Here is a 22,094-nt window from a genome sequence, read left to right on the forward strand (position 1 = left end):
AAGGTGGCTACAATCCAAATGGTCCCCTGGATCTAGGCTGTCCTGCCAAGGGGAGCCCCAGATTGCTGAGGCTTGAGCCTGGACCCCCCCTGGGAGGGCTTGCTCTCCAGGCCACTGGTTTCCCTGTCTGCTAAGGATCCAGGAAAAACAAAAGCAATAACCCCAGCTCCACCAAAGAAGCCCACCTTCCATTACCAACCTCCTAGACCTCTGTTGGCAGACATTGAACCTTTTCAAAGGTCCCCTGTCCCACCTCAGAGAAACTTGTGACACATTTCACACCACCAGAAAGTCTCCCCTATCCCCACACGAGTGTGTACAGGCATGCAGATGCACACACACACACCATTAACCTTCACTCTGAATTCCCAAGGCAAAGCTGGGAAAGTCAAGACATTCAAGAACAGCCCCAACTGCTTAATTTGAAGCAAATTAGAGTCAAGATGTGAGTTGTGCGCTCAGAATGCTTCCCAATTACTGCACAGGGGTGGCATTAGCTAACGACCAAAGACCCAAACTGGAATGGTAGTGAAAATCACACCATGCGTGTGCACACATGCACGAGTGTGTGTGTGTTTTAACTGTAAATCTCCAGTAATTTTTAAAGGATACCCCTTATTAAGCTATTAAATGTACATTTTCATGACTGTGGACCCGAGATGCCTGGTGTTAAAGAGCAATCTCTGCAGGTGAGCACTCCATAACCTGCAGCTGTGAGAACAGCTGACCATTAGGGTTAATGTCAGGACTCAAGCCTCCTGTTCGCTCACGCGGGTCCCGTAATAACACTCGGTGACAAGCTATGAAACATCCTGAAATTTGAAACATAAGTGTGAAATTTTGTCTTTGAAGAATTGAAATAGCTGGTCCTCTCCTGTGTACCCAGTACTACTCCAGTCCTGCACTGTGTGAACACACCCCCAGGAACTGTCTAGAAACAGCAACTTCAACATCTCCACACCAATGGCCACTTCCTGATTCTGGACTCTGAGGACAGTGTGACAGCCTGCACCTGCAGAGATCAGAACTGCTGGGCATCTTCTCTCAGCAGGGAGACTTCACTTGGGATGGCCAGTTGTCCTGGGAGTGGAAGGTCAGTGTCCCTCTGTAGACCAAGACCTAGCTCAGATTGGACATGTTTGTCTCCAAGAGTAGACCTCTTACAGACTAGTGGGAAAAGCTAGACCTCAGAAAGAGAAGCCTTGAGCCAGGGCCCTTAAGTGGGCATGGCAGTCAGCCTGGAGCATTTGATGGGCACTTCCTGGGCTCCAGCTAGGGCTCACTAGACTGGAACATGGCTGCATGGCTATTCTTAAACATCAACAGTATTTTGGCATCATTTAAGAAGTTCACTTCATCTTTTGGGTGCAGGTTCATGGATGGATGTGTGTGGAAGCCCGGGTCAATGTGGTCTTCCTCAATCAATTGCTCTCTCTTATTTTTTCTTTACATTTTTTTTAACTTGGAGGAGGGGACACAAGAATGCCATGGTATTCATGTGGAGGCAAAGGACATCTTAAGAAGTCAGTCCTTTCCACTACATGGGTTTCGGGATCAAACTCAGTTCTCCAGGTTTGATGGCAAGTGCCTTTATTTGCTGAGCCACCTTGCTAGTCCGCCCCATTTTTTAAGATTTATTTTATGTGGGTTTTGTCTCCATGCATGCAGTGCCCAGACTAGAGTTACAGATAGTTGTGAGCTGCCACATGGATACTGGAAAGTGAACCCAGGTCCTCTGTAAGAGCAAGTGCTCCCAACCACTGAGCCCTCTTTCCAGCTCGCCCCTTCATCTTTCCAGACAGGGTCGTACACTGAATCTGGAGCTTGCTAGTCAGCTGTTGAGTCCCAGGGATCCTCCTGTCTCTGACTTCCCAGCACTGGGATTATGGGAGCAAACCACTGCACCCAGGTTTTGTGGGTGCCCGTGCTCCTGTGGCAAATATCCCCCTCATCCGGTTAGATGAAGCCTTGTGTAGATAGCAGACACCCTACAACCAGTCCCTCCCCAAGCAAGCAACCTCCAGGCTAACCCACAAACCTGGACAAATCAGTCAACGGGGATTTTTATAATGAAATAATCACCAACCAGCCATGTCCACGAGCACTGATCACCCTCTTGTGACACTATCCTCCACTTTGGTTGCCTCTTAGAACAGACCAACAACCTCAAGTCCCTGCTGGCTTCAGCTCTTGCCAGTTCAAGGGACCACATCCCCAGGTGTCCACATTGACTTCTAGGCCCTCCTGAAATTTCCTGACTTTAAAAGAGTTTAAAGGACCCTGCGATGCCGGGCGGTGGTGGCACACACCTTTAATCCCAGCATTTGGGAGGCAGAGGCAGGTGAATCTCTGTGAGTTCGAGACCAGCCTGGTCTACAAGAGCTAGTTCCAGGACAGGCTCCAAAGCCACAGAGAAACCCTGTCTCGGAAAAAAAAAAAAAAAAAAAAAAAAAAAAAAAGGACCCTGCGCTAGGGTCCTCACCTTCCAATAAGCTGTGCCCCACCCTGAGAGGCTCCACATCCCAGGCATTTGGTCAGAGCGAGATCTCAGCACTCAGCAAGGGACCAGCAGGGACCTGTCCATTGGACTGGCTGCTGAGGGGAGGGCGCTACAAATGCACTTCCACTCATGAGAGGCAGGGGCTATGGCACTGTGGAGGCTTCTCCAAGTAAACCAAGTCTAGACATGAAGCCTCCCCTGTAGATTCTTCCTGGGATGCACTAGGAGCAACCCTAACCAGCAGGGAGCAAGCCTGTGCCAGTATGATTTTATGGCTTCCGTGAACTGAAGTCACGGCTTCAAACTCGTGTTCTGTGCCAACACTTCCGATAAGGACAGGTAGGGCACAAGGCCAGACAGACAGAAAAGAGACAGGTCTAGGAGGGGGCCTGGACACAGATGCTGTTGTAGGTTTAACAGAATTCAAGTTTACTCTTCACAGTGCCCATCAGAAAAGGGCATCTGTCTGAAAAATGATTCTCAGTCAACGCCGACCAACCTCTTGGAGGCTGAGCTGTAGAGAGGGGAGGTAGCAGAGAGAGACTTTTTCTCCATGCCCAATGCAACGAGCCAGCGAAGGAAAGGTTAACAGGTGTGAAGCAGAAAAAAACAAAGCAAGCCTTGCACAGTGCCAGTAGCCATGTTAGCCACTTTAATACAAAACGTGAACATTCAAATATACAGGAGCTTAGAAAGGGGCAGAAAACGCAGTTTCCATTTTATTACAGTTAATCTGGGACCATTTTCTAGAGGCATGTGCTAATCAACCCAGGGTTAATTTTTTTTTACAGCCAAACTAGAAATAACCACATGGGAACATCAACACAACAAACAAGATCTGCAAATCCAAGTCACAAATCTAAGAATTCTAACCATGAGGGGCTGCACATATAGGTCTAAAGAAAATGCTACCTCCCACAAGAACAGAAGAAAACTAAGACAGTCTGCTTTAAGAAATTTGCATAGAAATAGAAAATGCTGGAACTTTTGCTACAAGTGAGATTGCAAAGCCTCAATATGTCAAACTCAACCCCAGAAACATGTTTCCTTGGAGGTGGAGCAGGGCCGACATCTAATGTCCAGCTGATAGACAGAGCACAGGCCTCAACTGTGGCCAGCGGCCGTAATCAAGACCTTTTGACACATCAGTTACTAGAAAGCAGGGCAGATAAGATGCTCCTACACAATTCTGCCTTCAGAGAATTACCCTAAGGTGTCAGGAACTTCTCCAAAGTGACCCTTGACAAGGCTTCCTCTGTCCCAGTGTCTGCTGTGCACACTGCTTGGGACAGTTTGGAGTCCAAGAAATTGAACCTAGGGCCTTGAGCTTGTTAGGCAAGAGCTCCACCACCAGGCTATAGCCCCAGGCTAAGACTTTTATCACTAAATCCAGAGCTTAAGTAGCAATTTCCTGGGCAACTTCATCTTTACAGCAAATACTCACCTTTGTGACTTAAGTTCCCTCCCTGGAAGCCTGCTGAGCCCTAGGCATGGAAGGGCTCCCCCTAAGGGGAACATCTGGAAGCTGTCTTCAGCACCCTCTGCTGGAAGCTAGAAAAACAGCTTATTACACAGACTTAAGACAAGCTGAGGCTTTATATATATTTTAAGTCTCACTACTAGCCCTTGCTGACCTGACTCACACCTATCCTATGGAGAGAGCACCCTAAAGGCAAGCACCCTAAAGGCATGGATGCCCAGCATATTTACAAATCCTTCTATAAAGGGCAGAATATGCAGCAGCAACATTAAAACCACCTATTTCTACAGGAAGGAAAAAGGTTAGTGCTCGCAATGGTGAACTGCTTGGGAAGCTGTTTTATGGGCTGTCATTTCCCCAGGAAAGCTCCACAGACATCACTGGCTTGCTTTTAGCAAGGAGCACCACACTGTATTCTCACACCGCTGAGACAGGCGCCAGCCCTTTTAAGCCTCAGTCAGCTGCCGTGTGCAGGGTCAGATGCAACGGGCTGGCCCCGCTGCACTCAGGCCTTCCTACTGGAGAATTAAGTGTCTATATACAAACAAGCAGAGGCCAGCTACAGCCCAGGCCTGTCACCTCCAATTTCCTGTCCAACCCACACTGTAGAGATACAATGATAAACCACAGGTTTTGTTCCTAAATTTTATTTATGAATTAATACAAAACATTCCAGACCAATGCGTCTTAATCCTCATCCTCCTCCTCCTCTTCATCCTGGTTAATCTGGAAGTAACGCAGCTCATAGCTCTCTTTGCTGTTGGCGACAACACGCAACCAGTCTCGGAGATTGTTCTTCTTCAAATATTTTTTGGTGAGATATTTCAAATACCTGCAGAAAAAGAACATTTAAGAACTACAGTAGACTGTGGTCTTGCATTCTAAAACATTTCTTTTTTTGGTTTTTCAAGACAGGGTGTTTCTGTAGCTTTGGTGCCCATCCCGGAACTAGCTCTTGTAGACCAGGCTGGCCTCGAACTCCCAGAGATCCGCCTGCCTCTGCCTCCCGAGTGCTGGGATTAAAGGCGTGCGCCACCACCGCCCGGCACTGAAACATTAACTTCATAAAACACAATGAAAACAATTTTACGATGTTTTTTCAGCCCTCCCAAACAAGGACAGGCCAAGGCAAGTACACCCGAGGCAGTGCTCTCCCAAGACTGTCCACCATGCATCCTCAAGAGGCGGTAACAGTGAGAACACCATCGGCACACACCAGCTGGTCCCCTAAGCAGCCAACACCTACAAAGTGGCCCACAGTGGCCACTAGAAAAGGCAGTGGTAAGTTGACAATTACACATGTTTTAACACCTTTGCTGAGAGTCACTAACCTTCCAAGCAGCTCCAAGCACTTCCCACATCCTTCTGCAAACTCCTTGAGGAGGCAGACGGGTTGTCAGGGCTATTTGCCAATGTTCTGAGTCCCCTAACTTCTTCAGTGAGATGGCCATCATCCAACACTTGGGCACAGCATGTATTCCAGAGCTGACTCTTGTTATGAGATGGGTCCCTGTTACCTAAGGTGACCTCAAAAATTGGGCTCAAAAGACCCACCAAGCTCAGCCTGAGACTATAAGCTTATGATGCCTTGCCTCAAGTTTCTTCAGGTTTCTTCCCTGCTCTGCTGGGGTCAGACTCATGGTGCTGCACATTCCCCACACCTCCCAGCCATACTATGTTTCCTTTATTTGTTGCCTTGGCCTGAATTAACTTGCTGTTAAGCCGGGCCATGGTGGTGCACGCCTTTAATCCCAACACTTGGAAGCAGAGACAGGTGGATCTCAGTGATCTCAGTGAGTTGGAGGCTAGCCTGGTCTACAAAGTGAGTTCCAGGACCGCTAGGGCTGTTACACAGAAAAAAACACTGTCTTAAAAAACCAGAAGGAGAAAAGAATTAAAAAAAAAAAAAACCTCAGTACTTAGGGGATCACCAGTTTCCGATCAGCCTGGGCTACATCAAACCCAGCGGCAGTCTATGTCATTGTTTTCTCAGACGCAAAACTTCAGGATTTCAAAACTCACAGTAAAACAGCGTCAGAGACAGGAAGAAAAGACGTCCTAGGCTCGGAACACCCTTGGGTGTTTCAGAAAAATAACACTTGTCATCGAGAAAGCAAGTTCAAATCCTGCCTGAGCTATACCCCAACTTCTCATGGCAGGCCTAGGCAACTTAAGACTCTTTGTCTCGAACTCAAAATGAAACACAAAAGGGACCACGGGACAGTGGCACCAAGATGCAACTCAATGCCTATTGTGTACAAGTCCTCGAACTCAATTCTCAGTCTCCCTAAAACAGGCTGTGGGGATCAGAATGCGTATCTGAGAGACTAGAGCAGGAGTGGTTCCAGGGGAAGGCAGGCCTGAGCTACAGGAGAGTTCAAGGGTGTGGGGAGTATCCTACCACGTGGGTAAGAAGCCTCCGCCCCAAGGGCTGCCTGCTGTGCACCGCCTGCCTCACTCAATTTGCAGACTCTGCCGGGCACACACTATGAAGAGCTTCTCCAGGCCCAACTACACCCCACTCTGCTACAGCAGCACATCACCACTGTCACCCACAGCCTCACACAGAATCAGTGTCACGCCCTGCAAGGAAAGACTCCACGATGGCATCAGATCTCACCCAATGCCAAAGGACAGCTTAAAAGAAAATCAGAATTAAAAATGAACCTCTCACCTAAGTGTGGCAGCAAGCACCTGTAAGCCCAGCTCTCAAGAGATGGGGACAAGAAGATCAGGCATCAAGGCCAATCTCAGCTACAACTGAGTTTGAGCCCAGTCTGAGCTACACTGGTGGAGGGGGCTGTCACCACCGTGATCTAACAACAAAGAATGCTAGGTGTGGTGGCACACGCCTTTAATCCCAGCAATGGGAAGGCAGACGCTGGCCAAGTCTCTATAGAGACCCTGTCTCAAATAACCAACTAGGAAAAAAACCTAACAAAACACAGGCAAAGTCTGAGTCCCTTTTGAAGTTTGTCATGCTGTAGCCTGGGAACAAACATAGCATTGACAAGCTAAATAAATGTACTTAAGGGGCCTGGAGAAGGCCCGGCAGTTAAGAGCACATACTGCTCTTTCAGGACACGTTCAGAACCCAGCACCCACACCAGGCAACTCACGACCACCTGTAACTCTAGCTCCAGGGCACCTGCATATACAAACACATAACTAAATATAAATCTTAAAAAACTTCACCAGAAGGCAGAGGCGGATCTCGGCGAGTTCGAGGCCAGGCAGTGCTACACAGAAACCCTATCTCGAAAAGCTAAAACATAATACATAAATTATTCTATTTCTCAGTGGCAATGCTCACACACCCGCTCACTGCCCTTTACCTTTTGGAGAAAGGCACCTCGGAAGTGACAGTGATCTTGCTCTTGCTCCGTTCGATGGTTACAACCCCTCCGCCAAGATTCCCAGCTTTGCCGTTCACCTTGATTCTCTCCTGGAGGAACTGCTCCTGCAGAAAGCACCAGTGAGTGCAGTGGGCTTCCCGGCTTCAGTACAGACTACTCAGACTTTCTCCCAGCACTAAACTACAGGCTCCTTTAAAATCTTCAGTCTTTCTAGGAATGTGCGTGTATGCACACATGTGCATGTGCCATGGTGTCTGGCTATCAGAGGACGACTGTGTGGGGTCGGTTCCCTAAGCGGGTTCTAAGAACCAGACTTAGGCCATGAAGCTCACAAACAAGTCCGTGAAGATGGCACTAGTCAACATAATCTCATGCAATCTGAAGATAATACTGGCACAAAATCCTTGACTGTTTCCATGCATGATGACATGTGCCCTACACGGAGAGCTTAAAGGGCAGCACACTCGTGGACAAAGGGTAAAGAGTAAGCCAGGGCAACATAGTGAGAGCCTACCTATCTCAACATAAAAACCAAAGGGTCAAGAGTAAGCAGGAGACCAAGAGCCAAACTTTTATAGGAACATGCAAAGCTGCAAGCAACCTCTGAGCCTAAGGAGCACAAAGCACAGTTCTTAGCACTAGAGAGGGAGTCTCCACCTAGTACACAGAGAGACAAACACCGACACAAACAGTTACAGACCTGCCTGGAGTCACCTGCATGGTACAGCAGAAGCGACAGGGACCCGTGAGCCCAGACATACTCTGCAAAGCACCATGTGACCAGGGCAAGCCATTCACCTCAGGCTTCAGGGACCTCCGTCCAAAAGGGACTTTTTTGTTTTGTTCTGTTGCCACTGCAATGAGATGAAGTCCCTTTCAGCTCGACACTACAATTTTTAGGGACCAAAGATGTGAGATGTGGCTCAATGACAGCTAAGAATGCCCACTTAGCACGTCTGAGGTCCTGAGTTAAATTCTGGGACAAGTTTTTAAAACTGCGACACAAAACTAACTGTTAGCTGCTGCGGTGGGCAGGACCAGAAAACGTCTTCTAAAGGAAGTCCTTAGCAGAGACCAGTCGGAAGGGAATGGTGTGCTGAAGGAGGCCACAGTGGTGACACCAGGCAGGGCCAACAGAGAAATGCCAAACAGAAGTCACCAAGGACTGCAGAGACTTCCACTCTTCAGAGGACCTGAGTTCGTTTCCCAGCACCCACGAGGCAGTATATAACCATCCCTAACTTCAATTCCAGGGGATGTGACCCCCTCTGACTTCCAAGGGCATACACATGGTACACAGACATATATGTAGGCAAAACACTCACACATTAAAAAAAAAAATGTTTTTTGTAGACAGGGTCTTTGGTTGTCCTGCAACTCAGTATATAGACCAGGCTGGCCTCGAAGTCAGAGATTCACCTGCCTCCACCTCCCAAAAACTGGGGTAAAGGCAAGTGCCACTATGTATAGCAATCAATCAATCAATCAATCAATCAATAATTGCTTCTTAATAAAGAAAAAAAAATCAGCCAGGTAGTGGTGGTGCACGCCTTTAATCTCTGCACCCAGGAGGCAGAGGCAGATGGATCTCTGTGATTTTTGAGGCCAGCCTGGTCTACAGAGCGAGTTCTAGGACAGGCTCCAAAGCTACAGAGAAACTCTGTCTCCAAAAACAAAAAAAAAAGGAGAAAAAGAAAAAAAGAAACCGCCAAGTCAGGCGTGGTGGCCCACACTTTTAATCCCAGCACCCAAGAAGCAGAAACAGGTGGGTTTCTGGGAGTTTGAGGCCAGTCTGGTCTACAAAGTGAGTTCCAGGACAGCTAGGGCTGTTACACAGACAAAACCCATCTCAAAAAGAAAAAAAAAGAAAAGAAAAAAGAACCCACCAACATGCAAAAGACCAAAGCCATGGAGAAGTCACTGGATAAAGGACACAGGGGCCAATTGAGGTCCATCTGAGACAGACGGGCAGACGTCCCCACAAGGTTAATTCCATTTGTACCACTAATGGCTGTTTAATTTTCAATTTTTTGGAAATGATTGTTCTTGACAACACCTAACCTTCTGGAATGTGAAAAACAGGTGTAACTTTAGGAGATGTCTGCATACAAAGGCCCCAGTCCCAAGAGCCAAAATCAGGCTGCAGAGACAATTCTAGATTAAGGGGAACATAGGGACACTGGGAATCGGGCAAAAAGTCAGGACAGGGCTGGAGATGACTGGTTCCCAGCACCAACACACAACGGCCTCTAACTCTGGTTCCAGAGAATCCAATGCCTTGGCCCTGCTCTGTCCCCCAGGGCACTGCACACACATGGTGCAGACATACATGCAGCAAACATGATACATAAAATTTAAACGAGAGGGAAACCTCAGGACAGCACCAAGTCTGTATTAAAAAAAAAAAAAAAAAGCCCCAAAGACAGCCCAGCAAGCAGATTAAAGCAAACACACTCAGGCCTCAACGCTGTGGTGGGCTACTGCCCTTTGCCTAAGGATCCAGAGGCCCAGGATGAAGCTGCCCATACAGATTAAACCCAACAAAGTACAGCAGCAATGCTGAGCCCACGGAGTTTACCTGATTCTGGGTAAGATCATCATCTGTCACCCACACGCCATGGCCTGTCTATTCTTATCTCATTTAGCCTGCTGAACTCAAGGGACTCAGCAACTGCTCCCCCCCCTTAAAGGACAGAAGTGGGACTGCCTACAAGCCCAACAAAGACCTACTCCAAGAGGGTCCCAACGGTGTTCCCAGTCCAGAGGAGCAACAGAACATCACTTACGAAATTAGCAGCGTCCATGATCCCATCTTCTACAGGGTGGGTGCAATCAAGGGTGAACTTCAAAACCTGCTTCTTTTTTTTGCCCCCCTTCGCCACAAGCTTTTTCTAAGGGTACAGAGAAAACACAGGTAAAGCCTCCAGTAGCAGCCCCCACAATTTAAACAAAGCATGTCAGAGGCACCAAAGTCCTTTGCAAACAGAAAACCAAGGAGACGAGGGGTCGGTTTCCTTCAGGAGTGCCAAGGGACTTTTTCATGCTAAGGGAAGGGGGGAAATCATTAACACTCCTGTCCCCTTCAATCTCTCCAGACACCCCAATCTTTACAATCAAAGAAATACTCCTTCACACACTTGTAAACACAAGCATACACGCGCCTTACACACTCATCGTTACTGTGAAATCTATCTCAGACTAGAGCACTTCACGTTGGTCCTTAGCCCCTAATCCCTGGACCTTCTCAGGAATAGCCGAGGAACTTGACAATATGGTTCAAGGTGTGGCCAACGATTTCCCCTGGCTGAACCAGTGAATTCAGCACTTCCAAACTACACCCAAAAGGGTCCAGTTTACTTTTACAAAGTAACACTCGTCAACTGTCTCTCTACAGACATTGTAATTTCTAAGAACTCACCTGAATCTCTACTATTAAAAGTTTAGCAGGTCACGCACGGCACACATCTCCCTTCGGGTTCAAGAGACCGTCCACAACTGGCACTCAACTTTTCAGTGACTACAAAACTGCTACATTCAATGGATCTTCCCACTACCAACCAAAATGACTGCTTTTAAATCTAGCCCCGGGAAAGGATGGATCAGTAAGAGGACCTGCTCACAAGAGACCCCAAAAGTTCCCAACAGGAGTCTAACCTAAAACTAAAAGGTAATACACCACCTAAAACCATTATTGTTTAAGCAGAGCGACCTCCAGTTAGAGCCTGACATAAAGACACCGCACAGCCCATCCTCAGACAAGAGAACGAAATCGGGCCTTCGTCGCCCAACACAGAAAGGGCCTGTATACAGCTGCACCCTAATGCAAGCAGCTTGCTCGAGGGGTGCTACAAGAATCCTTCTCAAGCCCAACCGCGGCTCTGAAACCCGGTCGCCCCGTGGAGGGCCATTTCCACCCGGCTGCACAGGGTAGCAGGTCACATCCGTCTTGCCGGCCCCTTGCTCAAATAGCCGGGCGCGGTGCCCGGAGCCCAAGGCTGGGTCTCGAGGTCGGTCGGTATCCAGCCCGCAGGCCCCGAGCAGGATCCGATCCGCCACCCCGAGCAGTCCCGGCTCTCCCCATCGCCCCGATCCGCGGCCTCCTCCGTCCACAACGTGCTGGGCCCGGCCGAGGCCCCGGCCTCCTGGGTCCCGCATGCCAGGCCATCCCGGCCTGACGCTGCAGGGCGCAGTCCCCCACGCCGTCCTGAGCCCGAGCCAGCCCACCAGGCCCACGTGCCGCTCCGGGAGCCGCGGCCTCACGCGGAGCCATACTAACCACGGGCGCCATGGCGGCAGAGGAGGCAGAAAGGGAGGGGGGCGCACTACGCAGGCGCGAAGAGCCCGCTGCGCGCGGAGCACGCAAGAAGCCAGGCAGCCTTAATCGATAGGCACTGCCGCTAGATCGCCGCGGCCCGCCGCCGCAGGGGCGATCGGGCAGCTATTGGTTTTCCCGGGGCAGAGTCGGCTGCCCGGAAAGGAAGGAGTCCAGATGGACCGTCCCACTGCAACTACCGGAGGGGAACCAGGCGAGCCCAAAGAGAGATAAAGGGGAGAGCTCTACTTTTAAAAGTCTTGAAAGATTAAGACAGACGTTCCCTAAACAGGCAATTACCAGCTGGCCAGATGACAATCGAACGCAATACTTGAGGAGATTGGGGCTATCTCTTTTTGATCACAGAGAAAATTAGAATTCCCAATGTCCGCCAGGCCGGGTACCTCACTCCCCTGAGCCCACCACTCTGGAGGCAGAGGCAGGAGGATGCCGCAGGAGCGTAGTTAGTTTGAAGCCAGTTTGGGCTACAATATCGAGTTCCAGGCCTACCAAGGTACAGAGTCAAACCCTTAAGAAAGAAAAAGTTCCAGGACTATATTTCTTCATCCTAAAGAAAACGCCCAGCTTGGAAGTTCATGACACCCACGTGACTGGCCTGCCTTCTGCGGCTAGCAGCACGCTCCAGCTTGATCCCACAGATTCAATCTGGCGCCCTCTGCCTTCTAGTTCCCCAGTTCCCAAAGCCTTCCCCAGCTTTCCAGGACCACCCAGATCCGGTCGGTGCAGGGTCCTGTTCAGCCGCTCTCAGCCCCCAGCTCATCAGCCTCATGCAGCGAAGTGAGGGTTTTCATCCGTAGCTGGACAGCTCGTTGGCATGACGTCTTGGGTTCATGGGGAGTTTCCTCTGGGATCCTGAATTGTGATCACTGCACAATCCAGTTCTGTCGCCTGGAATTCCTTTAAAGCCCCGTCTTGATTTATAATCTTTGGAGGAAACACACCATGCTGATTGGTGTGTTTAAAGTCAGTGTCTGAAGTCAGCTACTCAGGCTTCAAAGCCGCCTGCAGTTTTCTTTCCTGTTTGGTTTGATTATCCTAGTCTTTTGTTTGGTGTGTTAAGACAGAGCCTTATTCCTTATCATTCTATAGCCCAGGCTGGCCTGGGGAGCACTGTGTCCTCCAAGCTGGCCTTTGACTCATCAATCCTGCCTCGTTCTCCCAAATTCTGAGATTACAGGCGCGAACCAACATACCAGGGGCAGCTTGTTGCTCTTGCCTTTGCAATGCTGAAACTGGGCTCTGCAAACCTTTCTGCTTTGGCACCCACACCCCGGTAAGTCCTATAAGAAGTGACTTTGAAAATAATAAATACTTTTTTTTTTTAAGAATTGGCGTTGCTGGCCGGGCGGTGGTGGCGCACGCCTTTAATCCCAGCACTTGGGAGGCAGAGGCAGGCGGATCTCTGTGAGTTCGAGACCAGCCTGGTCTACAAGAGCTAGTTCCAGGACAGGCTCCAAAGCCACAGAGAAACCCTGTCTCGAAAAACCAAAAAAAAAAAAAAAAAAAAAAAAAGAATTGGCATTGCTTTCTCCATGCCGGTTGTTGTTACCTACCCTTGCTTCATTCTGTCGCTGGCAGAAGAGTGCATATATTCCAGAACAGTTATAAATCCAGTCCAACACATCTGTAGACCCCAGCACCGTGATGTGATGTGTGTGTGTGCATGCGTGCATACATGCATGTGTGTGTGTATGTGTGTGTGTGTGTGTGTGTGTGCATGCTACAGTGTACATCTGGGGGTCAGAGGACAACTTACACAAGTCAGTCCTCTCCTTCCCAAGAAGTCATGTGGTCAGATTTGGGGCAAGGGACCTTACATACTGAGCCCTGAAAAAGTTTTAAAAATAAATTTTATTATTTTTAGTGGGGGAGGCATACCATACTCTTGTGTGGAGGTAGAGAACAAACTTTGGGATTCTTACCTCCCATTGTGTGGGTCCTGGGGATCAAATTTGGGTTGTCAGGCTCTAAAACAACCATCTTTCCTCTCTGCACCATCTGAGCCATAAAAAAAAAAAAGAAAAAAAAAAACTAAACAAACCCCTTAGGTCTTCAGTTAAAAAAAACACAGACAAAAGCTGGGCGTGGTGGTTTACACCTTGCTGTAGGAAGTATTACAGCTTGTATTAGCCCGCCTACTGGGGCGTGGCCTCTCTTATTATTTACAGGGAAGCTGAGCGTGCCTGGGCCCCTTCTCTCACAGCTCCAGAAATCCCAACAGCCTAGACACTCTGCCCAATACACTAGCAAAAGAGACAATAATAAAGGCCATTTAATCAGCACGGCTGCCCTGGAAAGATAGACAAAGGGAGCCAGTGAATCCAAGCCTGTCTTTCAGCGGCTGACAAGAAAAGGGAGCGAGCAGAAGGCTGAGGGACTGGCGGCACACAGAGCAGCCAGACAGACGGCTGAATGAGCAGCATCGCTATCCTGGTTCTCTGAAGGACTCTAGGAAAGCCACCGCTGTTGTGGCTTGAGAGACACAATCCAGTTCCAACGAGCTGAAGGAAGATGATGTCCTTCATGGGCTGGGGTGACCCATCCTTCAGGGTTCACTGTTGTTTCGGGGAACTTTTGGACCTCTGACCTGAAGGTGTTCATCAGTCTTGTTTTCTACAAGTCAACGTAACTGCAGGAGAGGGAGTAACTCAGAAGGAAGAAATACGAAAGCCCAAAAATAGAGCCAAAGGAGACCAAAATGGAGTGATTAGGACCCAAGACAGTTGCCCTCCTCCTTCAGTGACTCCACAATGGTGGGAAAGTGACCTGGTCCTTGGCGATTTTAGTTGCTGAAATACACAGTCCACCTTCAGACTGCAAGGGCCTAGCCACCAACACTCTGGTGTGCTGAGCCCCGACTCTGGTTTCCCATAGGTTTAGAATAGTAAATGCATCTTGAACTTAGCTTTTTTTTTCCCAAAAAATTTTGAATTCTGTGTATGGAGAGTGGTGTGCATGTGAAGATAGTACTCTTGGAGCCCAGAAGAAAGTGGGGGAGCCCCTAGAGCTGGAGCTACAGTTATGAATCATCTGATATAGGTGCAGGGAACTGAACCTGGGTCCTCTGGAAGAGCAGCAATCACTTAATCACGGAGCCATCTCTTGCTGTGGGACAATGGTTTCACCCTGTAAAGATTTGTTTCTTGCTGGGCGGTGGTGGTGCACCCCTTTAATCCCAGCACTCAGGAGGCAGAGGCAGGCGGATCTCTGTGAGTTCGAGGCCAGCCTGGTATACAAGAGCTAGTTCCAGGACAGGCTCCAAAGCCACAGAAGAGGGCTGGAGAGATGGCTCAGTGGTTAAGAGCACTGACTTATCTTCCAGAAGTCCTGAGTTCAATTCCCAGCAACTACATGGTGGCTCACAACCATCCATAATGAGATCTGGCGCCCTCCTCTGGCATGCGGGCATACATGGAGGCAGAACGTTGTATACATAATCAATAAATAAATCTTTAAAAAAAAAAAAAGCCACAGAGAAAACCTGTCTCAAAAAACCAAAAAAAAAAAAAAATTTCTTGTACTTGTTTAATAAAATGTTGATTGGCCAATAGACAGGCAGGAAGTATAGGCAGGGCAACCAGGCAGGAAGTATAGGTGGGGCAACCAGGCAGGAAGTAGAGGCAGGGCAATGAGAATTCTGGGAAGAGGGAAGTTTCAGTCTGCAGTCGTGATCCAGACACAGAGCAAGCAAGATGTGACTGCTTCACTGAGAAATGTACCAAGACACATGGCTAACAGAAACAATAAAATAATCCCAGCACTTGGGATCCCACACCTTTAATCCCAGCAATAGGGAGGTGGAGACAGGAGGGATACAGCTGGCAGAGAGAGGAATATAAAGTGGGAGAAACAGTGCAGTCTGAGAAACAGAGCAGTCCGAAGCAGTCTGAGGTCAGTATCGCTCTTTTGGTCCGAGCATTGGTAGAGGTAAGAACTCTGTAGAGGCTGGCCATTTAGATTTGCTGATCTCCAGCACTAAACCCTATATCTGACTCTGGGTTTTTATTATTAATACCAATTATAATTCACATTATAAACTTTAAGTTTTTAAAATGCTAATGAAAAAGGAACAGCAGCCGTGGAGAGACATATATGTAGATATAAGGAAAAACTGCTGAATTAAATCAGTCTGTATACTTTGAGGATGTGTTGACCTCAGAATGGAAACCAAGATATGTGTTACATTAGGGAAGAGGTTTTGCTTTGGTTTCCAGAGGGGAAGGAAAGCTATGGGTACCATCAAGATTGATAAAGATTAGATTCAAGCCAGGCAGTGGGGCACACACCTTTTTTTTTTAATACGTATTTATTTATTATGTATACAATATTCTGTCTGTGTGTATGCCTGAAGGCCAGAAGAGGGCGCCAGACCTCTTTACAGATGGTTGTGAGCCACCATGTGGTTGCTGGGAATTGAACTCAGGACCCTTGGAAGAGCAGGCAATGCTCTTAACCACTGAGCCATCTCTCCAGCCCTGGGGCACACACCTTTAATCCAAGCACGCAGGAGGCAGAGGCAGGCGGATCTCTGTGAGTTCGAGGCCAGCTTGCTCTACAGAGCAAGTTCCAGGACTGGCTCCATAGCTACTGAGAAACCCTGTCCCGAAAAAAAAAGCAAAACAAAAAAGATTATATTGAAACAGAAGAAACCTCTTAATTAGTAGAAGTAATAGTTCATCTGTGTGGCCAGTCAACCTACCAAGAAGGGAAGCTCTTCCAAAGTTAGGGGAGTTGGAACAGGGTTTCGTTTCTGTCTTTCCAGGAGAATAAAAACATCCAACTAAGGAATCTGAAGACCACTGTACAAATGAGACATCTGAAGGAGAGAGACAAATCATCTGGAGAAAATGTCCCAAGAAAAAGAGTAAATTGGACCGGGCAGTGATGGTGGCACATGCCTTTAATCCCAGCACTCAGGAGGCAGAGGCAGGCAGATCTCTGTGAGTTCAATGTTGACAATAAATAACCAGACCAGCTCAAGAATAACAGATATAATTTAATAATTAAAAATGGGGGGAGGGGGGCTGGAGAGATGGCTCAGTGGTTAAGAGCATTGCCTGCTCTTCCAAAGGTCCTGAGTTCAATTCCCAGCAACCACATGGTGGCTCACAACCATCTGTAAAGAGGTCTGGCGCCCTCTTCTGGCCTTCAGGCATACACACAGACAGAATATTGTATACATAATAAATAAACAAATATTTAAAAAAAATATGGGGGGAGGGACTCATGCTACAAGAGTGGAAGGTCCGAAATCCAAAATGGTCTGGCAGGCACCACACAGAGAGAGTGCACACCTATCTACCCCTGTTTTTCTACCCAGGCTCCAGGCGCCCACACCCTCGCCAGATGTGATTGGCTGAGCTTCCCCATCATCTCCTCCTTTTGCCTAATCAAGGTCAAATCAAACCCAACACAACTATATACAATAGGAACAGATACCAAATATAAAATTACAAGCAATAAACAATATTAAGCAAGAAACACATAACAAAAGTTTTACTAAGCATTCCATTTCAAGGAGTCTAAATAATGTATTGAAATTAAGTTTAGCTAAATCATGAGGAGGGTAACTACAATTATCTAATCTTTAACTCCATCAAAGATCTGAGAAGGGAAGTAATATTACTTGAATAAACAGGAAGTACAATCGAGAAACTTCCAAAATGTGCAACAAATGACAGAGACAACTGACTACCCGGGCAATCACCCAAAGTCTCATTTGCAATGTTGAGGCAACCAACTTTGGTTAAGGCCTGAAGTAACTGACATACCATTTTCAAAGGCAAGAAACTTTTCAAAACTATCTTACCCTGTCTTAGCAGGATATGACAGTCCTGTTTTATCCATTTACGGATACTCTATCTTTGTCAGTGGTTGAGGTATGGGCATTTCTTTGCCCAAAGGCCAGTTCTGCCAAGAAGAAAGGCTCCAGGTGGAGTGTCTTTGGTGCTCAACATTCTCTCGGGAGTAGATCGGTGTTGCCAGGAGTGATTGTGTCTCATTACCATGAAACTTTAGGTTAGATTAAAGGCCATTTTCTACAGCTCTTTGAAGAGGTTGAAGATTATACTATCTATACTAAATATAATCTCTATGTATCTAAAGAACCTGATTAGCCTAATTATAAATGACAAATATAGATGACTATTGATCTATAATTCTCAATACCTATCTAACTTAGACTAAGACAATAAACTGTGCAGTAAATAAGAACAATGACCTTCGAATGTAAACAATGTATAAGTATCTTGATCAGAGGTAGTAGTATACACTGCAATATGGTAAATATATGTGTCAATACATAAACAATGTTTCAAACAGAGGTAGAAGCATACATGCATATAATATTCAATATAATTTAACTTTGTATCATTACAAGAATAGATACCAATATAATTGTCTAAAAACAATAATTCACAAATACCAATCTATTATCCCATCACCAATTATCCCTCTTTTTTTAATGATGTAGGAGTGTCTTTTGTTTTGTGCTGATTTTATTGGTTAATTAAAGAAACTGCCTTGGCCTTTCGATAGGACAGAAAATTAGATAGACAGAGTAGAAAGAACAGGATGCTGGGTAGAACACACTGTGGTAGACACCATGGTTCTCCACTCCAAGACGGATGCCGGTTAGACTCATCCTGGTAAGCCACAGTCAAGTGGCAATACAGATTATTAGAAATGGGTTGTATCAATATGTAAGAGCTAGCCAATAAGAGGTTAGAACTAATGGGCCAGACAGTGTTTAAATCAATACAGTTTCTGTGTTATTATTTCCGGGGCTAAGCTAGCTGTGCGGGAGCTGTGCAGGACAAAAAGCAGGCCTGCTCGCCTTATCACTATAGTTCGAGACCAGCCTGGTCTACAAGAGCTAGTTCCAGGACAGGCTGCAAAGCCACAGAGAAACCCTGTCTCGAAAAACCAAAAGAAAGAAAGAAAGAAAGACAGAAAGGAAGAAAGGAAGAAAGGAAGAAAGGAAGAAAGGAAGAAAGAAAGAAAGAAAGAAAGAAAGAGAGAGAGAGTAAATTGGCCTAATTTATATATAGCACACTTCCAATAGACTAAAATCTCACAGATCTTTCCAAATGTTTGTTTCTGCTGCTCTCTTCAGATATATAATGGAAATGATCTTTTTGTAATCCCAGTCCAATTAAAGATTAAATCTGGCCTTGGAGTTGGAACGTGTCACTCTCCTTCTCTAAACCCAAGCATGTTAAAGGAAAATCCAAATTTTCTGTCTCATATCAAAAGAGCCACCTGGTATGGAACAGAAAAAAAAAAAAACAAAATTAAGGGACTACCACCACTAACTTCATAATCCTTTGGTTTTATTTTGATTATTTACAACTTTTCTTAAGGTATAAATATTACCTCAAAAGTATATATATATATATATATATATATATATATATATATATATGTATATAACTTTGTATATATAGTCTATCTATCTATTTATTCTGTCATGATATTAATGGTCATATAGTGTACTAATTCAAGAAATAGGTTTCATCTAGCTTCCAGTACATGATTTTAGGTTTGAGTCTGAAGCAGGTACCTAGGAATTAAGTTTGTGCACTCCAGGGGCTGGAGATATGGTTCAGCAGTTAAGAGCACTGACTGCTCTTCCAGAGGTCCTGAGTTCAATTCTCAGCAACCACGTGGTGGCTCACAACCACCTATAATGAAATCTGGTGCCCCCTTCTGGTCTACAGGCAAGATACTGCATAAATAAATAAATAAATCTAAAAAATATTATAAAAATATAAAATATTTATAAATAAATAAAAAAAATCTTTTAAAAAAAGTTTGTGCACTCCAGATGTGTTTAATAGAGTGTGGTCTTTTAACCTCTCCAAGATCTGCGGCATATAATATTTAAAATGTTCAATTTTCTGCCAGGCAATGGTGGTGCATACCTTTAATCTCAGCACTTAGGAGGCAGAGGCAGATGGATCTCAGTGAGTTCAAAGCCAGTCTGGTCCACAAAGCAAGTTCCAGGACAGCTATAACTGTTCCACAGAGAAACCCTGTTTCAAAAAAACAAGAAAGAAAAAGAACGAGTTTAATTTTCTGCAGTGAACTGTGACCATTCCTAACAGTGACCTTTGAAGTCTCCAAAAGGATGATGGGGCCACACAATGACAATTCCACCTGAATTGTGGCTTCACCACTAAGCTGACAAACACTACCTGCTCAGGACAAGTTCAAGGTGGTTGGCTTAGATGGTCCAGAACCTCACAGACTACTCCAGCCAGGACTTCAGATAAGCCCTGCACTTTCCCATCACACAGAGACTGGACAGCAGCTAACTCTCCCAAGACTTGATCATTATGTCAATTTTTTAGTGTTACCTAAAGATGCCATCACCCCCAGATGACAGGAAGTAATTTTAAGAACATGATACCCACATTCCCAAGAGGTGGGGTGGGTGGTTTCTGGTCATTTGGTGGATTATGAATGTTTATTGTCATATAGGGGGGTTGGTTGTTAGTTGGCATTGGTCATGGGCAGGGAGGAAACTAAAAAGGAGATTAGAGTCAGGGATGTCATTCTGAAATGAAAAAAGAGGGATATAGGAATGATAGGATAAAAGGGTAGATTATTGAATCTACTTTTTAACTAAAACTGCAACTACTAGTCTCAAATATTTCACACTGGTATGGATGTTTGTATATTGATACAAATTTAAGATTATTTTGTTATTCTGTATATAGGTTTCTATTCTTGTTTAAGATATTTTTGTATATTGACACAAATTTAAAGTTATTTTTATTATACTGTATCTATGTTTCTACTCTTGTTTAAGGTATTTTGTATATTGATACAAATTTAAGCTTATTTTTGCTACAATGAAACTATGTTTCTATTCTTGTTTAAGGTATTGTACCCAAGCTACTCGTTTAAAAATGAAATGTAGGGGCTGGAGAGATGGCTCAGTGGTTAAGAGCACTGGCTGCTCTTCCAGAGGTCCTGAGTTCAATTCCCAGCAACCACATGGTGGCTCACAACCATCTGTAATGAGATCTGGAGCCCTCCTCTGGCATGCGGACATATATGGAGGCAGAATGTGTATACATAATAAATAAATAAGTCTTTTTTTTTTTTGGTTTTTTTTTTTGGTTTTTCGAGACAGGGTTTCTCTGTGGCTTTGGAACCTGTCCTGGAACTAGCTCTTGTAGACCAGGCTGGTCTTGAACTCACAGAGATTCACCTGTCTCTGCCTCCCAAGTGCTGGGATTAAAGGCGTGCGCCACCACCGCCCAGCGAGTCATAAATAAGTCTTAAAAAAATGAAATGTAAAGTTCTAGTCCTTGAAAGCTATTAGGATAATAAAGGAAGACAGGTTAATAGTTAGTCATCTATAACAATCAAACTTATAGTCATGTTAGGTATGTTTTCAAGGTTAGAGATATATTTTAAATAGATAGATGATCTTCAAACACTTCAGAGATCTTCAGAATATGGAATTTAAAATGTTTTAATAACAAAGATTTTCATGGCAATGAGACACATCTGCTCCTGGCAGCACCAATCTACTTAAAAGAAATGATGGAGCCGGGTGGTGGTGGCGCACGCCTTTAATCCCAGCACTTGGGAGGCAGAGGCAGGTGAATCTCTGTGAGTTCGAGACCAGCCTGGTCTACAAGAGCTAGTTCCAGGACAGGCTCCAAAACCACAGAGAAACCCTGTCTCGAAAAACCAAAAAAAAAAAAAAAAAGAAAAGAAAAGAAATGATGGGCATGGAAGAACCTCCAAAGGCACTTGCTGCCAGGCCTGACCCGAGTTCAATCCCAAAACCAAAAGGATGAGGGAGAGAACTGACTTCTTCAAGCTGTCCTGTCATCTCTAATCTCTACACACACACACACACACACACGCACACACGCACACATGAATAACATATAAATTTTTCAGAAAGAACAGGTAATTATACATAGAATTTGCTGCCTTCTGGCAAACTCCGGTTTATCTTTTTTTTTTATGTATACAATATTCTGTTTGTGTGTATGCCTGCAAGCCAGAAGAGGACACCAGACCTCATTACAGATGGTTGTGAGCCACCATGTGGTTGCTGTGACTTGAACTCAGGACCTTTGGAAGAGCAGGCAATGCTCTTAACCTCTGAGTCATCTCTCCAGCCCCTCTGGTTTATCTTTTAAAACCCAGCCACAGCTTTGGTCTCAACCTCCCACCCAAACCCACCCCTCTTTGAACATGGGGCTTTTCACAAGCATTGATCCATGCAACTCTTATCCTATCACGCGGAGATCAAGTCAGGGAAGTCGGTAACTCCCCTGAGTACCACAACCCACTAAGGAAGGCCTTGGACCCCAAAGCGCACCCTCATCTGAACCTTAGTATGTTGTGGACCGTCTGCTGCTCTCTGGAGCCCCCAGCTGGCCATGGGGGAAATGGGGC

The 22,094-nt window shown here is 46.1% G+C and overlaps 1 protein-coding gene across 1 annotated transcript; it reads right to left on the minus strand.

The window, feature by feature from the left end:
• Positions 1-3,138: 3,138 nt before the first annotated feature.
• Positions 3,139-11,692, minus strand: Rpl22 (ribosomal protein L22). The gene is made up of 4 exons (XM_057784896.1): positions 11,613-11,692; positions 10,123-10,227; positions 7,316-7,440; positions 3,139-4,812 (listed from the first exon to the last, which is right to left on the minus strand). Exons 1-4 carry the CDS (start codon positions 11,622-11,624, stop codon positions 4,668-4,670), a joined length of 387 nt encoding a protein of 128 aa, XP_057640879.1. The 5' UTR covers positions 11,625-11,692; the 3' UTR covers positions 3,139-4,667.
• Positions 11,693-22,094: the final 10,402 nt, after the last annotated feature.

Source organism: Chionomys nivalis, chromosome 11, assembly GCF_950005125.1.
Source record: "Chionomys nivalis chromosome 11, mChiNiv1.1, whole genome shotgun sequence".
Lineage (NCBI taxonomy): Eukaryota > Metazoa > Chordata > Mammalia > Rodentia > Cricetidae > Chionomys > Chionomys nivalis.

What these genes read in the sequence shown, in the direction of transcription:
- Rpl22 (XM_057784896.1), bottom strand. An exon ending in TCATGGACGCTGCTAATTTC is followed by an intron (nt 7,441 to 10,122) that starts GTAAGTGATGTT and finishes TGCTTTCTGCAG; the next exon opens with GAGCAGTTCCTCCAGGAGAG. An exon ending in GAGGTGCCTTTCTCCAAAAG is followed by an intron (nt 4,813 to 7,315) that starts GTAAAGGGCAGT and finishes CTTTTTCTGCAG; the next exon opens with GTATTTGAAATATCTCACCA.